Here is a 16945-nt window from a genome sequence, read left to right on the forward strand (position 1 = left end):
TCCAGGTCCTCTTTTTGCCTAAGATAATGTTTTACTAGTACTTACTGGGTTCTTAATAGGTGCTAACTTTTCTAAATGTTTTACATGTTTTCCTCCAAAAGTTGGCTGGGCTCTTAACCACTATATTGAACTCCTCTTTTTTACCTTTATTTTAAAATTTTCTACAGTTAGTGTGGATTACTTATGTAATTAAAATGACAATCTCAGGAAGGCTACACTTGACCTTCAGGGCACCATAGACTCCTGGGAGCTGAGGGGAAGTCAAATGGTTCGGTAGGCGGAGGGGTAAACTACTTGGTGGTGCACTTCTCCCTCTCATCTTAAAACTTTGAAAGGTAAGGTGCTGTCTTAATCTAGCAGCTTCCTTGGGATAAGTCAGTGTCCTGATCATAAATGATCAGGTTCCTAGAGCAATAGCATGAGAATCTATTCTTATAGACTGTGAGGCATAAGTGTGGTTTAAGTGAAGAGTGGCAGATTCCTGGACTCTCTGGGGGTGAGGTCTGGGAATTTGCATTTTTGTAAGCTCTCCTGATGATTTTGATACATATTTAAGGCTTGAGAACTACTCTGGGTAATTCCTTCCAGTTCTGCCACTTAACGGCTGTGTGGTATGGGGCAAGTTATTTTCACAGTTCTGTTTTACTCTCAGCCCTGTGCTGAGAGGCCAGATAATAATAATATATGATAACAGTAATGTGGATTATCCTATTTCATCCTCCTAAAAGGTGAATATTACCATGTCCATTTTATTGATGAGAAGACTGAAGTTTGGAGCGGTAAATTGACTTGCCTATGATCATGACGGCCAATTAGGTGACAGCCAGAATCTGAATGGAGGCTTAGATTATAGATTATGGGGCATATGCCCCATGCCCACTGTGATGAAAGGGATATGGACTAGGGTTGAGACCAAGGAAATAAGGATGCAGAGCACCCACACTGACAGGTGGCTGCTAGAGGGGGAAATGATAAGTGCTTTGGAAACCAGTAACATTGAGAGCATTGATAATTATTATTTTCACATCCCTTCTGAGTTCCCTTCTCTACAGCTGCAGTGGCTAACATACCAAGATTACAGCACACCAAGACAGGCTGAGCCCCTCCCTTCTGGGCGTTTTTCCCATTAGCAATTTCTAAACTAGAGTGTAGTTTTTCTTTTTTTAATTGTTATTATTTTTTTTTATTAATCTCTACCCCCAACATGGGGCTAGAGCTCATGACCCTGAGATCAAGAGTGACTGGGCCAGCAGGCACCCCTAGAGTGTACTTTTTAAATCCAGAGTCAAGTCCAACCCTAGAGGGTTTTTTTTTTTTAAGCTTTTATTTTTTTAAGTAATCTGTACACCCCATGTGGGGCTCAAACTCACGACCCCCAGATCAGGAGTCGGATGCTGTACTGACTGAGCCAGCCAGGCTCCCTAGAAATGCATTTAAATGTTATTTCCTAAACAGGACTGCTACAGGAAAGGTAGATGTCCTTAGGTAACATTTCTAGCTTCGGAGGAGAGGAGCTCTAGCCACATTATCACTGTCAACTTTCATTATCTAAAATGTTTGCTTACTCCAGGGTTCATCAATTTGAAGCTTGATGCAGAAGATGCTTTTGGTTTCAGTTCTTTGAAAAGTATTTGTAGGAAGCCATATCTTCTAAGGCAGTCAGACCATCCAAATCACTTCCCCTTTTAGGGTAATAATATTCATTTTCCAGATGAAAATGAGTATTAAACTTATTTTGAAGAGCCCTTCCAGCATGTTCCTGTTCTGTAAGCCCTAGGGCCGTGTCCATTTTGAGGGCTACTGACAGAGGGACGTGGAAAACCAGGACCTTGGGTGAAACTAAACTCTCTCAAACCAGAGCTCTTTAATCTGGGAAACATGAATGGGGAGGCACGGACTACAAATTTCTGAAAGAGAGTGACTGGTGGGAAATTGGATATCCTCCATCTGGGTCTACTGGGATCAGGAAGAAGCCGATTTGGTTCAGTAGAAGAAATTTCTAGTGTTTACCCCAAACCATGTTAGTTGAATGCCAGTAGGCAGTGAACTGCCCATCACTAGTTCAGATAAGGTCCAGGCAGATGTCTTAAGCAAGACAGACTTGAATTCATATCCTAGCTCCATTTAATACTGGCTGTACAGTTCAGGCCAATTAATTTTAACAAACCCTCAGTTTCTTTACCTATTAGAAGAGCCTCTCACTTCTTTTGTGTGTATACAAAAATTAAAGTAATAATGAACACTGCAGAGGCCCAGGCACATAGCAAGGCTGTTCACTGCTGCAGGCCTTGACTTTGTAGCATTTGGGCTACAATGAAATGTATAGTCACTTCATTATGAAGTAAATGAAACTCACAGCTCTCTTAAACAAAAAAGGGAAATTTACTAGCTTACATAATAGGGAAGTCTAGGTGGTACCAGTTTCAGACATGACTAAAGCATCCATTTCATCTCTGGATCTTTCCATGCTGGCTTCATACTGCAGTCCTACCCTTTCCTCACTGGTTGAGGGGGAAGATAAAGTTGCTAGCTCCCTAAGTTCCCTCATCACTCAGCAACCCCAAAGCCTGACTGTTTATCCCAGGGAAGACTGGTGCAACTTGGGAGGCATATGCCCCATGCCCACTGTGATGAAAGGGATATGGACTAGGGTTGAGACCAAGGAAATAAGGATGCAGAGCACCCACACTGACAGGTGGCTGCTAGAGGGGGAAATGATAAGGCCCTGTAAGAACTCAGCAACTGCCCCACCTCCAGATGGGGCCCAGAGTCACTGTGGGTCAATCTGTTTCTGCTTTAAAAAACAAAACAAAACAAAAACCAAAAACAACTTTATTTGACGAAAGACAAAAACAAAAGTTATTTACAGTAGTTTTTTGCTCAGATAATTCAACGGGATAACTGTGCTTCTCCTCCAGGTTTATCTCACAACCAAACCAAGCAGAGGCTGCCAAACCCCCAGCCTCCCCATCTTGCACAAGGGGGGAATGCCAACCATAATTCAGCAGCATGGCTCCTCACCCCTCACCACCTCTACTGCTCAGTGCACCATGGGAAGGAAAAGTCCCACCCCAGCCCAATACACTTCCAGGGTCCCTTGCTATAAGCATCTTCCAACAGTCATACCAGACCTGGGCTCACAGACATGGCTGGGGTGGAACAGGCTGGGCAAACAGCAGCTTCAACTAATCTTGAAGCTGCTGTGTTCTTTCTTCCCCAGCTGGGCCACAGGAGGGTGAGGATCCCTGATCCCCCTGGGACATGCAAGGACGGGATGGGGTGGTAAAAGAGAGAGCCTAGGAAACTTGCCCACTCACAAGAGAGCAAACCTCACTCCCCTTAAATAGCTAATCCTCCATTCCCACAGCAGTGGGTAGGCCAAGCTACTGGGATGTCAGGTAGCCTCCCTGAAGCCCTCAGGGGTCATCCCAGAAAGGACAGAACACACGTTGCTGCCTTTCTCCTGGCCAGTCCCACCCAAGTCAGTCAACTCCCAGGAATCTCCCCCTTATGCCTGACTTGGCAGCTTCAGGAAACTACAGGCTGGGGGCTCCTGACCTGTCTTTTGGCCCAGTAACAATGTTATTCAGAACAAAAATATTTTGGCTAATAGTAACCTAGGATTAGTGTTTCTTAGGATATATAAAGATGGGGTGTATTGCTGTCGAATGCTGTCAGCAATGAAACAGCAAAATAAAAAATGGGGAGGAGGGAGAAGAATAAGACCAGTTGTGATCTGTTTCACTGTGAGTTCAGGGCAGAGGCCTCTGCACGTCTGCAACTCCAATTTAGAGAAAGGTGCAACACAGAGACACAGTGGACAGGCTTCCTAACCAGTTTCCGGTCCCGCTTCCGTAGAAGGCAGCTCCTCAGCAGCTGGGGCTATGTTCCGTGCTTCCTCCAGGAATAGGGTCTTGCCACCATCTTGGGGAAAACTGCCCATCTGAGTCAGCTACAGGGGCTTCCTGACCAGTAGGTGGCTCCCTTCTCTCCAACTAGGAGCTACTGGCAGCTTTTGACATTCTGGCCCCACTAATCCAAGTTCTTAAAGGAATTCAAAACTCAGGCTGCAGGGCCAAACTTTCAAGGATGAAGAGGGGAAAACATTAAAGAAAGAATGAAAAAAACCCAAAAAACCCACTGCCTTGGTCTAACTTACTTCCCCCGTCCCCCAAAACATAGTAAAAACAAAAATTTAAAAAACAAAACAAAAAAACAACCAAACCAAACCCCACCTCTCTGGTTTTATCATCCTTCTCTGCTCTGTGCTTAGAAAGTTTGGTCAGATTCTGTGTTGGACCCTCTCTTTATTCTTAAGAAGGCTTTGTTCCCTTCTGTGCCTGATGCAGAAAAGCCAAAGCCCAAAAAGTTGTGGGTTTTGTTTTTGTTTTGTAAATCAAACCAACAATAAAACAACTATTTGGAATTTTGCAGAGATTTAGCTGGTCCCCAAAATAAAAATACTCCTTCCTTGTAAAACACTCACCAGTTGCAATGGTGCCTAATTCCCAGTTCATCAGACTCCCTCATGCAACACACACTCACTCCCCACACCTGGGCTAACTACTCCCATTAATGCAAAACCCCAGCAAAAAGGGAAAAATAAAAAGTTTAGTGAAAACCTAAACATTCAACTGGAGTCAGTTCTGTTACAACTGCTGGGTTCCTCTTTTGTTGACACTTATGAACTTGGAATGTCCACACTTGGCTTAACCAAAAGAGGCCCAGCTCCAGAGCATAAGTCTGAATGTGGCAGGTTTCCTGTGCCCAGCCTAAGAAAGCAGGCTGGAACAAAGGTGTCCTGGGGATTCTCTGGAGAAACAGCAGCAGCACCATGCCTGTCTCCGATCTCAGTCTCATCACTGAGGAGGCCTGGAGAAATGGCAGTTAGCAGAGGTCCCCGTCACAGCGCAGTGATGCCAGCTGGCATCTTTCTGCTGAAGACCTCTGGACAGAGGAGATGACCCCGACGTTTGGCAGTGATCCAAAGAAACCCCTCTGTATGAAAGGGAACCAAAACGGAAACCCAGGACAGCTGGCTCGAGCCTTGAGCACCCCTTTTGGCAGATGCTTACTTGGGGTTTTCAGAGACTAAGGGGATAGGAGTGTGCAGTAAGGGGGGCGATGGGTCCTGTTGCTTCTGAAGCTCCATCTCAGCAGCCCTCTGTAGCGCCACCTCCACCAGCAGCTGGAAGCTACTGAAGTCCTCCTTGTCCTGCTCTGGGGGTGTGGGCGGTGGCGTGTTGAAGAGTCCACCTGTGGGGCTTCCGGCTTCAGCTCTGGTCAGTAGGGTGAGTGTGTTGCCAGGGGTCACCAGGGGCTTCGGGGGCTCCAGCTCTCCTTGTGGGAAGGGGGCTGCTGGCTTTTCCCCCTGGCCTGAGTGGAGCGGCACGGAGCACACGGACAAGGAGAGAACATTGGTGGGGGCTGGCACAGACACAGCCAGCACCGAGGGGCTGCTGCCACGGGGGAGGGCCACATCTGAGGCCTTACCCCCTCGGCGGGAGATGGTGAATTGATTGGGGTCTTTGCCATCCTTCCGAAGCATGTCTGGGAGAAGGCGCCGCCGGGCGTTGATGAACCAGTTACAGATCTGGAATGTGTATGAGAGGCCGTGATCAGTTCTCTCCGTCAAAACCAGCTAGGAAGCCCCTATGTTCCCGGCCCCAGAAACACAGCTGCAAACAACACAGACGTAATCCCAGCCTTCAGGCAAGTTGATGTTGGGAAGAGAGAGTTAAAGAAACCCTACAAATGAATATAAAATATAAAACCAGTGGTGGGGACGATAATGGGAAGACCCAATCTAGTACTTTGTGGACTTGGGGTAGAACTGACAGAAGCAGGCAGGGCTGATCCCACTAGGTCAGAACATCATAGCAAACCACTAACAGCCCTAAACAGTGGCTTACTGACCTACACACCTTGTGCACTATAGTATAGGTCCCTCTCCTGGCCCCGTCTCTTCTCCCTATTTTTCAGTACTTACAGAACATGTGCCAGCTGCTGCAGAGGCAAAGACAGGCACCCTGTTCCCCTCACTCCTTTGTGACAGGATACTGGGAACTCTGTGGGCTGCAGTAATGCCTAATGTTCCTCTACTGTTTGCTGAATGGATCAAGGCCCAGCTCTCCTCAGGGCTCCTGCACCAGTTTCTACCCCTGTTTATCACCTCTCTTGGCCCATCCCCAGGGCAAGCTCCTGGGTACCATCTTCCTATACAGTCTATCTGTCTCTACCCAGCCAGAGAGACAGCCACCTATGGCAGGAGCTGGTGCGCGGACTTGTCTCGGCTCCTTGTTCCGGGCAGAGGCAGAGCCTTCTTGTGGCTTCTCTTCCTCTCCATTCCAGGGGTTCTCATTTACTCTCCTCATCTCTAGGGTCTTCCCAGTACAACCACACACATACGTCAGCATGCATCAGCAGACACTGGCTGAGCTGAATGCTGGCTAAGGTTGCAGGGGAGCCCCAAAGAGAGGTAGAGCTGAACGGCTGGGGGAGGCAAAGGAAAGGGACTCAGCACCTCTGATACTAAGTACTATGCCAGCCACCTCACTTGCATTCTATTTCATCTGTACACAAGCCTGGAAGGTAGTGAGCAGCGTCCCCGAAGTACTAAGGAGGGAACTCAACTCTTGAAAGAACATGCCCCAAAGTCACACAGGCTCCGAGTATAGAGCTGGAATCTATACCAGGTCTCCCTTTAGGGCTTTAGGCCTTAGGGCCCCTACTGCTGTTCTTACTGTGCTTTGCTGCGTCTTAGCAAACAGGCGGAACTGACAACCGAATAATCATGATCATAATCCTCAAAGCAAATACTTGTTGAACACAAAACATACCAGGTGTGGTTCTGAACATTTCCCATCTAATTACTCATTTAATCTCCAACAACTTACGAGACAGGTACTGTGACGATCACTTTATTTGAACCGCTGAAGAAACAGAGGCCCTGATTAGAGAGCTCAGTAACTTGCTCAAGGTCACCAGTTCAAAGGCTGGGCTCTGTTCCAGGCAACCCCCACTGCCAGGTGAAGAGAAAAGACTGAAGCCTTTCCGCGCTCGCTCGCTGGCTCGGATGCTTCCGCTCCTGCATCCTGCTGCCGCTGCCTCACCAGCTCCCTGTGCTACCAGAGAGCGCGTGCCTGCCCACTGCAGCCCTGCGGGCAGGAGAACCGGGCAGGTCACAGTGACCTGGTGCAAGTCAAGCAGGGATGAGGTTTTCTGTTGAGAAAGCAGCCTTGGGGAAGGGAGCCTAGGCGTTTATTAGCAGCTGTGTGGGCACCTAGCCCCTAGCTGCACCTCCCATTTTGGCTTAGAATTCTGGGAAGAGCAGAGCAGAAACCCCCCCACACACACATACACATACTCTCCCACATGCTCACCCTGGTCCACAGAAAACTTGGCAGCCTACTGTCTGTTTTGTCTTCTCGTCCGCTAGAAATGCACAGCTGGGGGGGGGCAAGGGCAGGAGGCCTGCGTGCACCACTAGTGCCAGCTGTGATAACAGGCTATCAGGAATTTCTGTAGCCCCTTCCAGCTGCCCGACCCATGCCCAAGTCAGGAAGAGAGCATGTGATTTGCCCCCACTCAAGGTCCTTGGGGAGGTGGTGGGGAGAATGCCAAGGTGAATTCTGTGATTGATACAGCACAACACAGGCTAGGTGCCTGAAAGCCTGTCTCTACCACAAAACGGCCCCTATGGGAGAGGCTGCTGTCCTGCCGGTACTTTTTATCAGTGGCTGAGAGGAAGAATGTGGGAGGAATGGCTGTGGCAAATTGGAGTGGGAGGGGCACGAGGAAGCTGATGAAGGCCATGAGGATCAGAGGAGGGCCTTTGAAGAAGGCGACACATGTGCTTTAATTGTAATGTCTTTTCAGCTGTGAAAGACAGAAGCAAAAGAAGGCAGCGAAGTGAAGGCATGGAAAGACTTTCCCAAACGTCACTGGACCTCTACTTGTGGTGTGACCACCCATACCCAGGTGCTCTCGAAAACAGCTAGCGGTTCTAGAATCACTATGACGGTGACTTAAAAAAATAGCTATCTCTTGGGGGCACCTGGCTGGCTCAGTCGGCAGGACATGCAGCTCTTGTCAGGGTTATGGGTTTGAGTCCAATGATGGGTGTGATTACGTACAAATAAAAAAATCTTAAAAAAAAAACCTCTCTCATCAGTTCTATAGATCCAGTGGGGTTGGGGTGGGGGTGGAGTCAGGAATGTGGTTTTTTGGTGTTTTTTTTAGATTTATTTATTTGACAGAGCCAGCCAGCGTGGAACACAGGCAGGGGGAGCGGGAGAGGAAGAAGCGGGCTCCCATCGGAGGAGCCCGATGTGGGGCTCGATCCCAGGACTCGGGCATCACGCCCTGAGCCAAAGGCAGACGCTTAATGACTGAGCCACCCAGGCGCCCCAGTAATGTGTGTCTTTAAACAAGCACCTAGACTTAGGAACGAATGGTTTAACCCGCTCACCCCTATCCCCTCTCCCGCTTTGGGAAAATCCTCTCTCAGGTAACTGCATTTGAATGGAGTCCTAATGGACTTGAAGGAATGGGGAGCTCAGCTGACACCACATTGGTAATTAATTACATTGAGTTCTTAGTCCATTAAATATTGTCTTCCCTCCCTACAGGATGCTACCCAGGGGGCAGGGTAGTGCCTGTTCTGCCGCTGTGTTTCCAGCACAGAGCACTGCGCCTGGCACAGAGCACACCCCCGATCAGTATGAGAGTGAAAGAATGGGGCCTGAACTCTGCCTGCCACGCTTACCTTCCCTCCCCAACAGGCAGCCAGCCCCTTAGAACAGCTAGAAAACACAGCAATAAAGTAGGCTCAGAGGGTGTCACAGGGACCTGTGAAAACCCTTCACAAATGACTTTTTTTTTTTTTTTTTTTGGTCTTACCCTCCCGACTGCCTAGCCCCAGGCGAGTACCAGCAAACCAGTTAGTTAAATGACTCATTGACTTGCTAATGCGATTGCTCTTGGGCCAAGTTAAAGGAGACAATCAAAAGAGCTGTCCCCAGGGAGAGAAAACAAGCTTGGCAAAATGCTGATGCATGTTGAAGCAAGGTGATTGGTTCCAGGAGTGTATTATAATATTCTTTTGTGGATATTTGCAAATGTTCTTAATAAACAGTGAAATTTTAAAAATTAAATACAGGAAAAAGAGATGCCTCCAGGGACTTAGACCAATTTTTCCAGATTGAAGAGCTACTACATTTCTTTACTTTTGAGGTCCTGCCTGTTGACATTTCCCACACTTCCTCATTTTCTATCAATCCAACAATCATTTGCTGAGCACCTACCAGCTAGCAGGCATTGAACTAAACACTTGGGATATAGTGGTAAGTAAGCCTTGGCCTCTGGAGTTCACCACGTTCTAAAAAGCAGTTACGGTTCATTGTCCAAATGCTGACCTGGTCCTGGTACTATGGAAGCGCACAGTTCCTGAGGGTTGAGGGTCTCCCTGGTCAGGAATGGGAACGAAGTGGTCTGGGGTACTGATTAGTGTGGCATGAGTATGGGGTGGGGGCAGGGATAAGGTCTGCTATGCAGATAGGACAGGTGATATTGTCATTAGGTTGGCAGGAGTCATTGAAGGGTTTTTAATAGCGGATAACAAGTGGTAAGGCAAGGATAGGTTGGACCAGGGTAGGAAAGCCACATTCCAGAAATATTTAAGGGGTGAATACATAGGAATTGGTGACTGATCAAATAAGCTGAGAAAGGGCAACCAAGGGGCGCCCCTTAGGGAAGGAGCTAGCTTGGAGAAGTTATCCGTGATCAGCTGAGAAATCTGAGGTGCCTGTGAGACCTCCAAGCAGAGGTAGATGGCTGGAGACCATGTGGGACTCATGGTATAGTTTCCACCCAGAGCCACATGGTCCCCACTACTCCTTAACTCTCAGCATGACTCTAGAGCAGGGTGGCCAACACCGGACGCTTCCCATCAGGGCACTCCAGGATCCAGCTGGCCCTTCCTCAGAAGTCTCCAGCAACAAATCCTTGCTCCAGACCAACATTTCTCTAAGTGGAATCAGGGATATATCATCCTAGGGGTCCACTAGTTTTCATAATGTTTTAGCTTTATGTTTCCATTCTGATCTTGAAGGAGCACAGTGGCCTCTGGCAATCCAGCCTTGCTCAACGACAGGGTCAGTGCCTTTGTCATACTACACGCCACAGCCCAGTCAGCAAGGCACCATCCCCATCCACCATTTTACATTAATGCAGTTAGATGGAATCTCATTGGTTTTACATTTACTTTGGAAAACTTGTTATTTTACAATTTGTAAGAGCAAAAGCAAGAAGTTGTGTTTTTTTTAAACCCAGTTTTATGTTAATACATGCTTAAGTGATGTGATAATAAAAAGGTTTCAAGTCAACATGCTGGGGGGGAGGTAGGTCCATGAAAAATAAGAGAAATTGGCACATCACACAGATGGAAGAAAGTGTCCCTGACAAAAAGCAATTTCAATACAGTGTGACAAGTGGTTTGTCAGCCCAGGTAGGAGGTGTGCCATGAACAGAGCAGTGGCTTCAAACCTAGTCCAAGAACGCTCTCATGAGGAAATGCTTACATGGAGTGAGCCAGATTCAGAAAAGTAGGAAGAAGCCTAGGGAGAAGGCCTGGAGGAACAGAGGTCCGAAGGTTCACAGGCCTCAGGGACCCGAAGAACTGAGAGATGAGGCTGGTAAGCTCCTGAGTTTGGACTCCATGAAGGACAGGGGTGTCCATGGAGTGCGTGATACAATCAGATTTGTACTTCTGTGTTCAACAGAATGGACTGAAGGAGCAGAGTTAGATGGGATGCTGTCCAATTCACGAACTGCTTAATAAAGCCCATTTTTAAAAGGAAGAGAGAATGGACTGAGGGAAAAGGCTGGAGGCAGAAGACGAGCAAAGAGCCCATCTAGGTGATGCTGGTTCTCAGGCTCCAGCCTTTGGCCTGTGTTCTTCTACATCCTGTGAGTTCAAGTCCACCTCTTCTGGGAGCCTTTTGAGGCTCCAGGCTGCCTTAGACACCCTGCCTGGGTCTCTGCTGCCTTCTGTCCCAGCAGGTGATCACTTTGTACAAACACTAATGGCTAGGTCTTCCCCACTTTCCCATAGGACTGGACACCTCGAGGGTAGGAATGTGTCTGGTTCCTCTCTGGGACCTCAACTGTAGTCCGGAGTTCTTGGGGCTACACTGTGAGATACTGGGTACTGCTGGACACCTGGGCTCAGTCCAAGACCTATGATCTAGGAGACATGAGGATGACAAGAGCAGAAACACCCACTCTGTGCTCACCCCGCCCTGAGCCTTGAATCTTTCTTCTCCATCCCTACTCCTTATATGCTATGAAAGTACCACAAGCCTCTCCTTTTTTCAGACGAGGAAACATGAGGCTCAGGGAGAGGCAGAGGACTTGGCCAACGTCCAGGCTTCTTCTTGTGGAGAAGATGGATCTGAGTCAGGTTTTGTAACTCCAGAGCTTTCTCACACAGACCCCCATCAACCGCTGCCCACCAAGTATAAAGTCAGGCAACAGGAGTTCTGAGGGCTGAATATTCAGCGTGAGGCATCATGGAGGAGGAATGGGAGCTGGGAAGACAAGGGAGGCTCCGTGTGGGGTAAGGGAAGGAGGGAGAGTTAGCACCGTAGACTGAAATAAGGACCTACAAAGGCTAGGAAAAGACAGAGCTGGAACAGGTGGCAGAGGGGCTCGGGGTAGAGGCTTAGCCGGCTCATGAGGGGGGCACTGGGGGCTCATGCGGCAGGGGCTGGACCTTCACTCAGCTGGGGGCCTGTTCTGTCATCTCCCAGGCAGATGAGAGCCAGACTGGAGGCAAGTCAGTGGTAGTCCAGGGTGTCCTGCCTTAGCACCATGAAAACAGAACAAAAACATCTGTAGGTCAGCAGTCAGGGGAGTTCAAAGGAGATAATACCTTGTGCTCTGACAAAAACTGGACAAGAGATCTTTAGGTATGCTCATGTGCATGGTTTACAAAGCACTTTCTTTTCTTTCTTTTACTTTTTTTAAAAGATTTTTATTTATTTATTTTTATTTTATTTTATTTATTTTTAGAGAGAGTGGGAGTGTGGGGTGTGGGCATGGGGCAGAGGAGGGAGAAGGACAAGCAGACTCCGTGCTGAGCGTGGAGCCTGATGTGGGGCTCAATCCCAGGATCCTGAGATCATGACCTGAGCCGAAATCAAGAGTCAGACGCTCTACCTACTCAAGCCACCCAGGCGCCCCATCTTTTCTTTTAAGATTTTATTTTTAAGTCATCTCTACACCCAATATAGGATGTGAACTCACAACCCCAAGATCAAGAGTCACATGCTCCACTGACTGAGCCAGCCAGGCGCCCCCAGAGCACTTTCACATCCAGTTCTGAATCTGCTCCTTACAACAATTCAGTCAGGCAGGGGAGGAGTCGAACCCCCACTTTACAGATGGAGAAATCAAGATGTGCTCCATTGCTCCTATGTGGCAGAACTGGGTTTTGAACCCAGAAACTCTGAATTCTGCCCTTTCCTTGGCCATGATCCCAATTCATTTTCTTAACCACACTGCAGACCACCAGCTGCCCTTCCGCAACCAAGTCACTATCCAAACACTGCTCTGGGGCTAGGGGCCGAATTCCAAACACCCCACGCCTTCTCATGGCCTCCATTGTTAATGACACCACGACATTAATAATGGTGCCTTGCCTCTTCAGAACACTCCCAAATCTAGCTGCAATGACCTGATGTCATTGCCTTCCCTCGAGGTAGGGAGAGTGGGTGTTCTCATGCGGCCACACCATGTACCAGTGACAGGGCTTAGACAGGACCAGCACCCAGGTCTCTTGCTACCTGCTCCTTACCTGCAGCACTGACAGGTTGGTCTGTCCAGAAAGGCTCAGCTTCTCCTGCTCTGAGGGGTAGGCGTTGTAGCGGTGCAAGTACAGCCAGTCCCGGAGGATCTTCACCGATTCTTTGGGCAGGTTCCCTCTGCGCTTCCTCTTGCCTGCCAGGGAGAGGAGGCCTTCATCCTCACCCAGATCACTGTCTGACATGGTGTCTAGGGGCTACGCTGGACCTCGTGCAAGCCTGGAACAAGTGACAAGGGGATGGGGACATAATTACCATGCATTGCCTCTCACCCTTTCACCAAACACATCAATATTAGAGCCTGGGACACCAAAATGGAGGAACGGCAAATCCAAGTGTCAGGCCATCCCTTAGCCTGGGCAACCTAGAAAGGATGACTCTGAGATGCCTTCATTTCATGCGGTGGGTAGAGGATGACTGAATTAACCGGCAGCTCATTAATAAGCAATAGCAGACTAGAAAAATTATAGCTACCATTGAGGTCCGCTTTCCATGCTCTGGATTGAGCACTTCGCATTTATTATCTCATTCGATGCTCACAAAGTCCTTATAAGACAGGGACTATATAAGACTATTATCACCATTTTATAGATGAGAAAATCAAGGCCCAGAGAAAAAGCCGCCTAACTTAAATAGTTACCATGTGACCCAGTAATTTTACTCCTAGACATCTACCAAAGAGAAATGAAAACCTTGTTCACACAAACCTTGAACACAAATGTTTATAGCAACATTATTCATAACAGCCAAAAGGTGGACAACCCAACTGTCCATCAGTGGAGGAACAGATAAACAAAATGTAGTCCATCCATACAGTGGAATATTATTTGGCCATAAAAAGGAGCTAAGTCCTGATCCATGCTACAGTGTGGATGAACCTTGAAAATAATGCTAAGTGAAAGAAGCAAATCACAAAAAACACATGATTCCATTTTAATGAAATATTTAGAATGGGCTGGGGGCAGGAAATAGAAGGATGACAGCTAAAGGGTATGGAGTTTCTTTTTGAGGTGATAAAAATGTTCTAAAATTGACTGTGGTGGTGGTTACATAGTTGTGAATATACTAAAACCACTCACTTGTTTGCTTTAAATGGGTAAGTTGTATGGTATGTGAGTTACATTTCAATAAAGCTGTTATGAAAAAAAATTTCACCTCCAGGATAGGGTATGGAAACAAGGTTTGGACCAAGGTTTGCCACTACCACAAACCAACTCCCCAGCCCCCCCAAAACTTTTTTTAAAAAATATTTTATTTATTTATTTGACAGAGAGACACAGCCAGCGAGAGAGGGAACACAAGCAAGGGGAGTGGGAGAGGAAGAATCAGGCTCCCAGTGGAGCAGAGAGCCCGATGCGGGGCTCGATCCTAGGACCCTGGGATCATGCTGAGCTGAAGGCAGACGCTTAACGACTGAGCCACCCAGGCGCCCCAGCCCCCCCAAACTTGACAGCATCTTGCCGCCCAGGTCTGGAAAGTCTATTAATCGCCATGGTCCTCCAGCAATCCGTGTAACATTTCCTGCACCTACTGTGCCCTGCAGAGTGTTGAGTCATCCCTATTGGTTGTCTCAGACATTCTCTTTCGTCATCTAGCCCCTGGCCTGGTCCATGAATTGATTCCTCAAAAATCCAGATAAATGAGCAAGGCTGGGCTCTGGTTCTCTCATCTCGGCTGTGTGACCTTGGCAAGTGTGCTCTCTCCTCCCTGGGCTTGAGCCCCCTTTTCACCTGTCAAACGAAGGAAGGGGTTTCCCTACACAGCTCAACTCAGTTGCTCATCTCCCTGACAAACTTCTGGTTCACACATGCAAAAGAGATTTACATTTTAAAACCAAAAGCTCCAGGGCAAGCTAATGCCAGAATCTCAAGGCTCCTCCTTCCTCAGCCTTTTAACAGCTACCCAGCAGGCTGGGCCAACAGACTCTGGCATCTCCCAGGTTTTGTTTCCTCGACTTGGGCCTGAGCCCAGATATCTGGGCTGGCTAGGCCAGGCTTTCGAGGGAAGGGTCTACCCTCCCAGCCAGGCCACCTGGAGGTGAGACAGGCATTGGTTAGAGGTGCCACTCCTCAGAGAACACCAACAGCAGGCTGCTTTCTGAGGTCAGGTTTCTGGGGCTTAGCTGGCCAGGGCAGTTGGGATGTGGGCTCAGGGATGCAATCCTGGCAGGCTATGAGAAGTTTACTTAGGGTTATCTGTATAAATTCCACCCTGGCTGCCAGCCAAATCCCAGTCTGCAGGGTTCCAGAGGTGGCCCATGGAGATGACCCCTCAGCCTACACAGACCTCTCTCCAGCATGGTGTCCCGCACTCCAGCCAGCTTACAGTGGGGGCCGTTTCCCACAGACACACACCACACCGAGACACAGACAGACTGACAGACACACACGCCCTCAACACCAGGCAACTCTGTAACAGCGCTCAGATAACAGGCACCAACCATCGCTTAGCTCCTGGAACCACCACGGTTTTCACCGACAAACACAGCATACACTCAGCTTACGGATCCCACGTCTAGCACGAACAACTGGTCCCCACGAAATCAGCCCAATTCCTGGATGTATGCCTACCCACAAACTCCAACCGACCCGCCCACCCCCGATCTCTCAGACTGAGGAAACTCCAAACGTCATCACACCAGCGATCAATTCTTACCCCAACTGGCCTGTGGCAGCACCCTCACGACACGACACCCAGTGCACCCTCCTACACACTCCACGACGCCGACCTGCAGCCACTCCCGCACGAACTTTCTGACAACTCCCCCGGCTCGTCCCGACACTCCCCCGGGCCGCGCACTCACGCTGCATTCCCAGCAGTTCACACAAAGCGCGCAGCCTCCCCCGCGGCCCAGAGCTAGTCGGAGCACATGGCTCCCGGGGCGGCGGGGAATCGGCCAACGCTCGGGGCGCCCGCACCCCTCAGCCCCCTACCCCGCGCCAGACTCGGCGCCCCAGCTCCGCCGCCCGCCCGCAATGCGGGTGGGGCGGGGGCTCTGGAAGAAAGAAAACTCACGTGTCTGTCCCGGGGCAGGAAAAAGTTTGGTTCCCACCCCCTTCCCCCGCCGCTTGGCGCAGCCTGACTCTTCGGGGCGCGGGGCTGGCCGAGCCTGCGCGCTCGGCTTTGTGCTCCGAACTCGGCCCGGAGGGGGAGGGGAGGGGGCTGGGCTCCCACCTCCGCACCGCCCCCCCCACCAGCCCTGCGCCCAGACTCCATGTTGGCCGCCCCCTACCCCGGAGACTGCGCGCTTCCCCCGCGGGAGGCTCGGCTCACGCTCGGCCTGCCCGAGGGTCCCGGCGCGCAGAAAACTTTCTTCGGGTCGCTGGCCCCACGCGCCCCGCTTCCTTGGCCCGCCTGGGAGTGACAGATGCCTCCGAGACAGACTTTCCTTTGTTCCAAAGGAAAGGGGAACTCGCGCGGGCTCCCCAGCCCCCTAGCCCCGGGCCCTTCCCGCGGCCCCCACCCGCAGCTGTCACTCTCGGCGGCCCCCTCCTCGGCTCGGCCGCGGCGGGGGGGCGGGGGGCAGAGGCTGCTGGCGGTTAGCAACGTGCACTTTTTAAACCAAACAAACCCGCCCCCCGCGCGCTCACCCCGGGCCGGGGCAGGGGCGGCCCTCTCACGGGCTGGGATCGTAGGGAGCTGGGCCCCCCAGAAGGGCCCCGAGAGAGCTTCCAACTGGGGGGGCGGTGGGACATTCCCCCCACCGGCCCCCGCCCGCAACCAGCAGTCGCGCGGCTCACAAACACCCGAGCTCACACACCCACAATCGCACGCGCCAGGACGACGCCCCCTCCCCCGCCCGGCCAAGAAAAAGAAAGTTTCCAAGTCGTCCGCGCGCCCCCCCGACCGCCTCTGTCCCACTTCTGCGCCCCACACTGACTTCTCCGAGCGGCTTTTCCGTCCACGCGGCCCCTGGCTCGGTCCCGGGCGTCCTGGCAGGGGGCGGGGGGCGCCGGGGGAGCGCGCCGCGTACCTGCCGGGCCTGACACTCGGCCTGACAGCTCGCGGCTGGAAAGCACCTCGCGGCCTGACGTCAGATCCCCTCTCCTCCCCCCCGCGCTTTCCTCGCCCTCCCCCACCCG

General features: G+C 50.3%; 1 protein-coding gene across 4 annotated transcripts; it reads right to left on the reverse strand.

Annotated features, from left to right (window-relative positions):
• Positions 1-2816: 2816 nt before the first annotated feature.
• Positions 2817-16928, reverse strand: TGIF2 (TGFB induced factor homeobox 2). Of its 4 annotated transcripts, none has more exons than XM_034640533.1 (3): positions 16837-16928; positions 12857-13082; positions 2817-5593 (listed from the first exon to the last, which is right to left on the reverse strand). In XM_034640533.1, the coding sequence occupies exons 2-3, from the start codon at positions 13046-13048 to the stop codon at positions 5072-5074; spliced, it is 714 nt and encodes a 237-aa protein (XP_034496424.1). In that variant the 5' UTR covers positions 13049-13082; positions 16837-16928; the 3' UTR covers positions 2817-5071. The 4 variants fall into 4 exon arrangements, with proteins under 4 accessions (XP_034496424.1, XP_034496422.1, XP_034496423.1 ...); XM_034640531.1 differs by having other exon boundaries at positions 16744-16896; XM_034640532.1 differs by lacking the exon at positions 16837-16928 and adding an exon at positions 15879-16693.
• Between the last annotated feature and the right edge of the window lie 17 nt (positions 16929-16945).

The sequence above is a fragment of the Ailuropoda melanoleuca genome, chromosome 13 (assembly GCF_002007445.2).
Source record: "Ailuropoda melanoleuca isolate Jingjing chromosome 13, ASM200744v2, whole genome shotgun sequence".
In the NCBI taxonomy this organism is placed as follows: Eukaryota; Metazoa; Chordata; class Mammalia; order Carnivora; family Ursidae; genus Ailuropoda; species Ailuropoda melanoleuca.

Excerpts from the sequence above, each read along its gene's own strand:
- TGIF2 (XM_034640533.1), bottom strand. The coding sequence starts at position 13,048 with ATGTCAGACAGTGATCTGGGTGAGGATGAAGGCCTCCTCTCCCTGGCA. Across the intron at positions 5,594-12,856 it reads CCAACCTGTCAGTGCTGCAG|ATCTGTAACTGGTTCATCAA; the intron begins GTAAGGAGCAGG and ends TACACATTCCAG.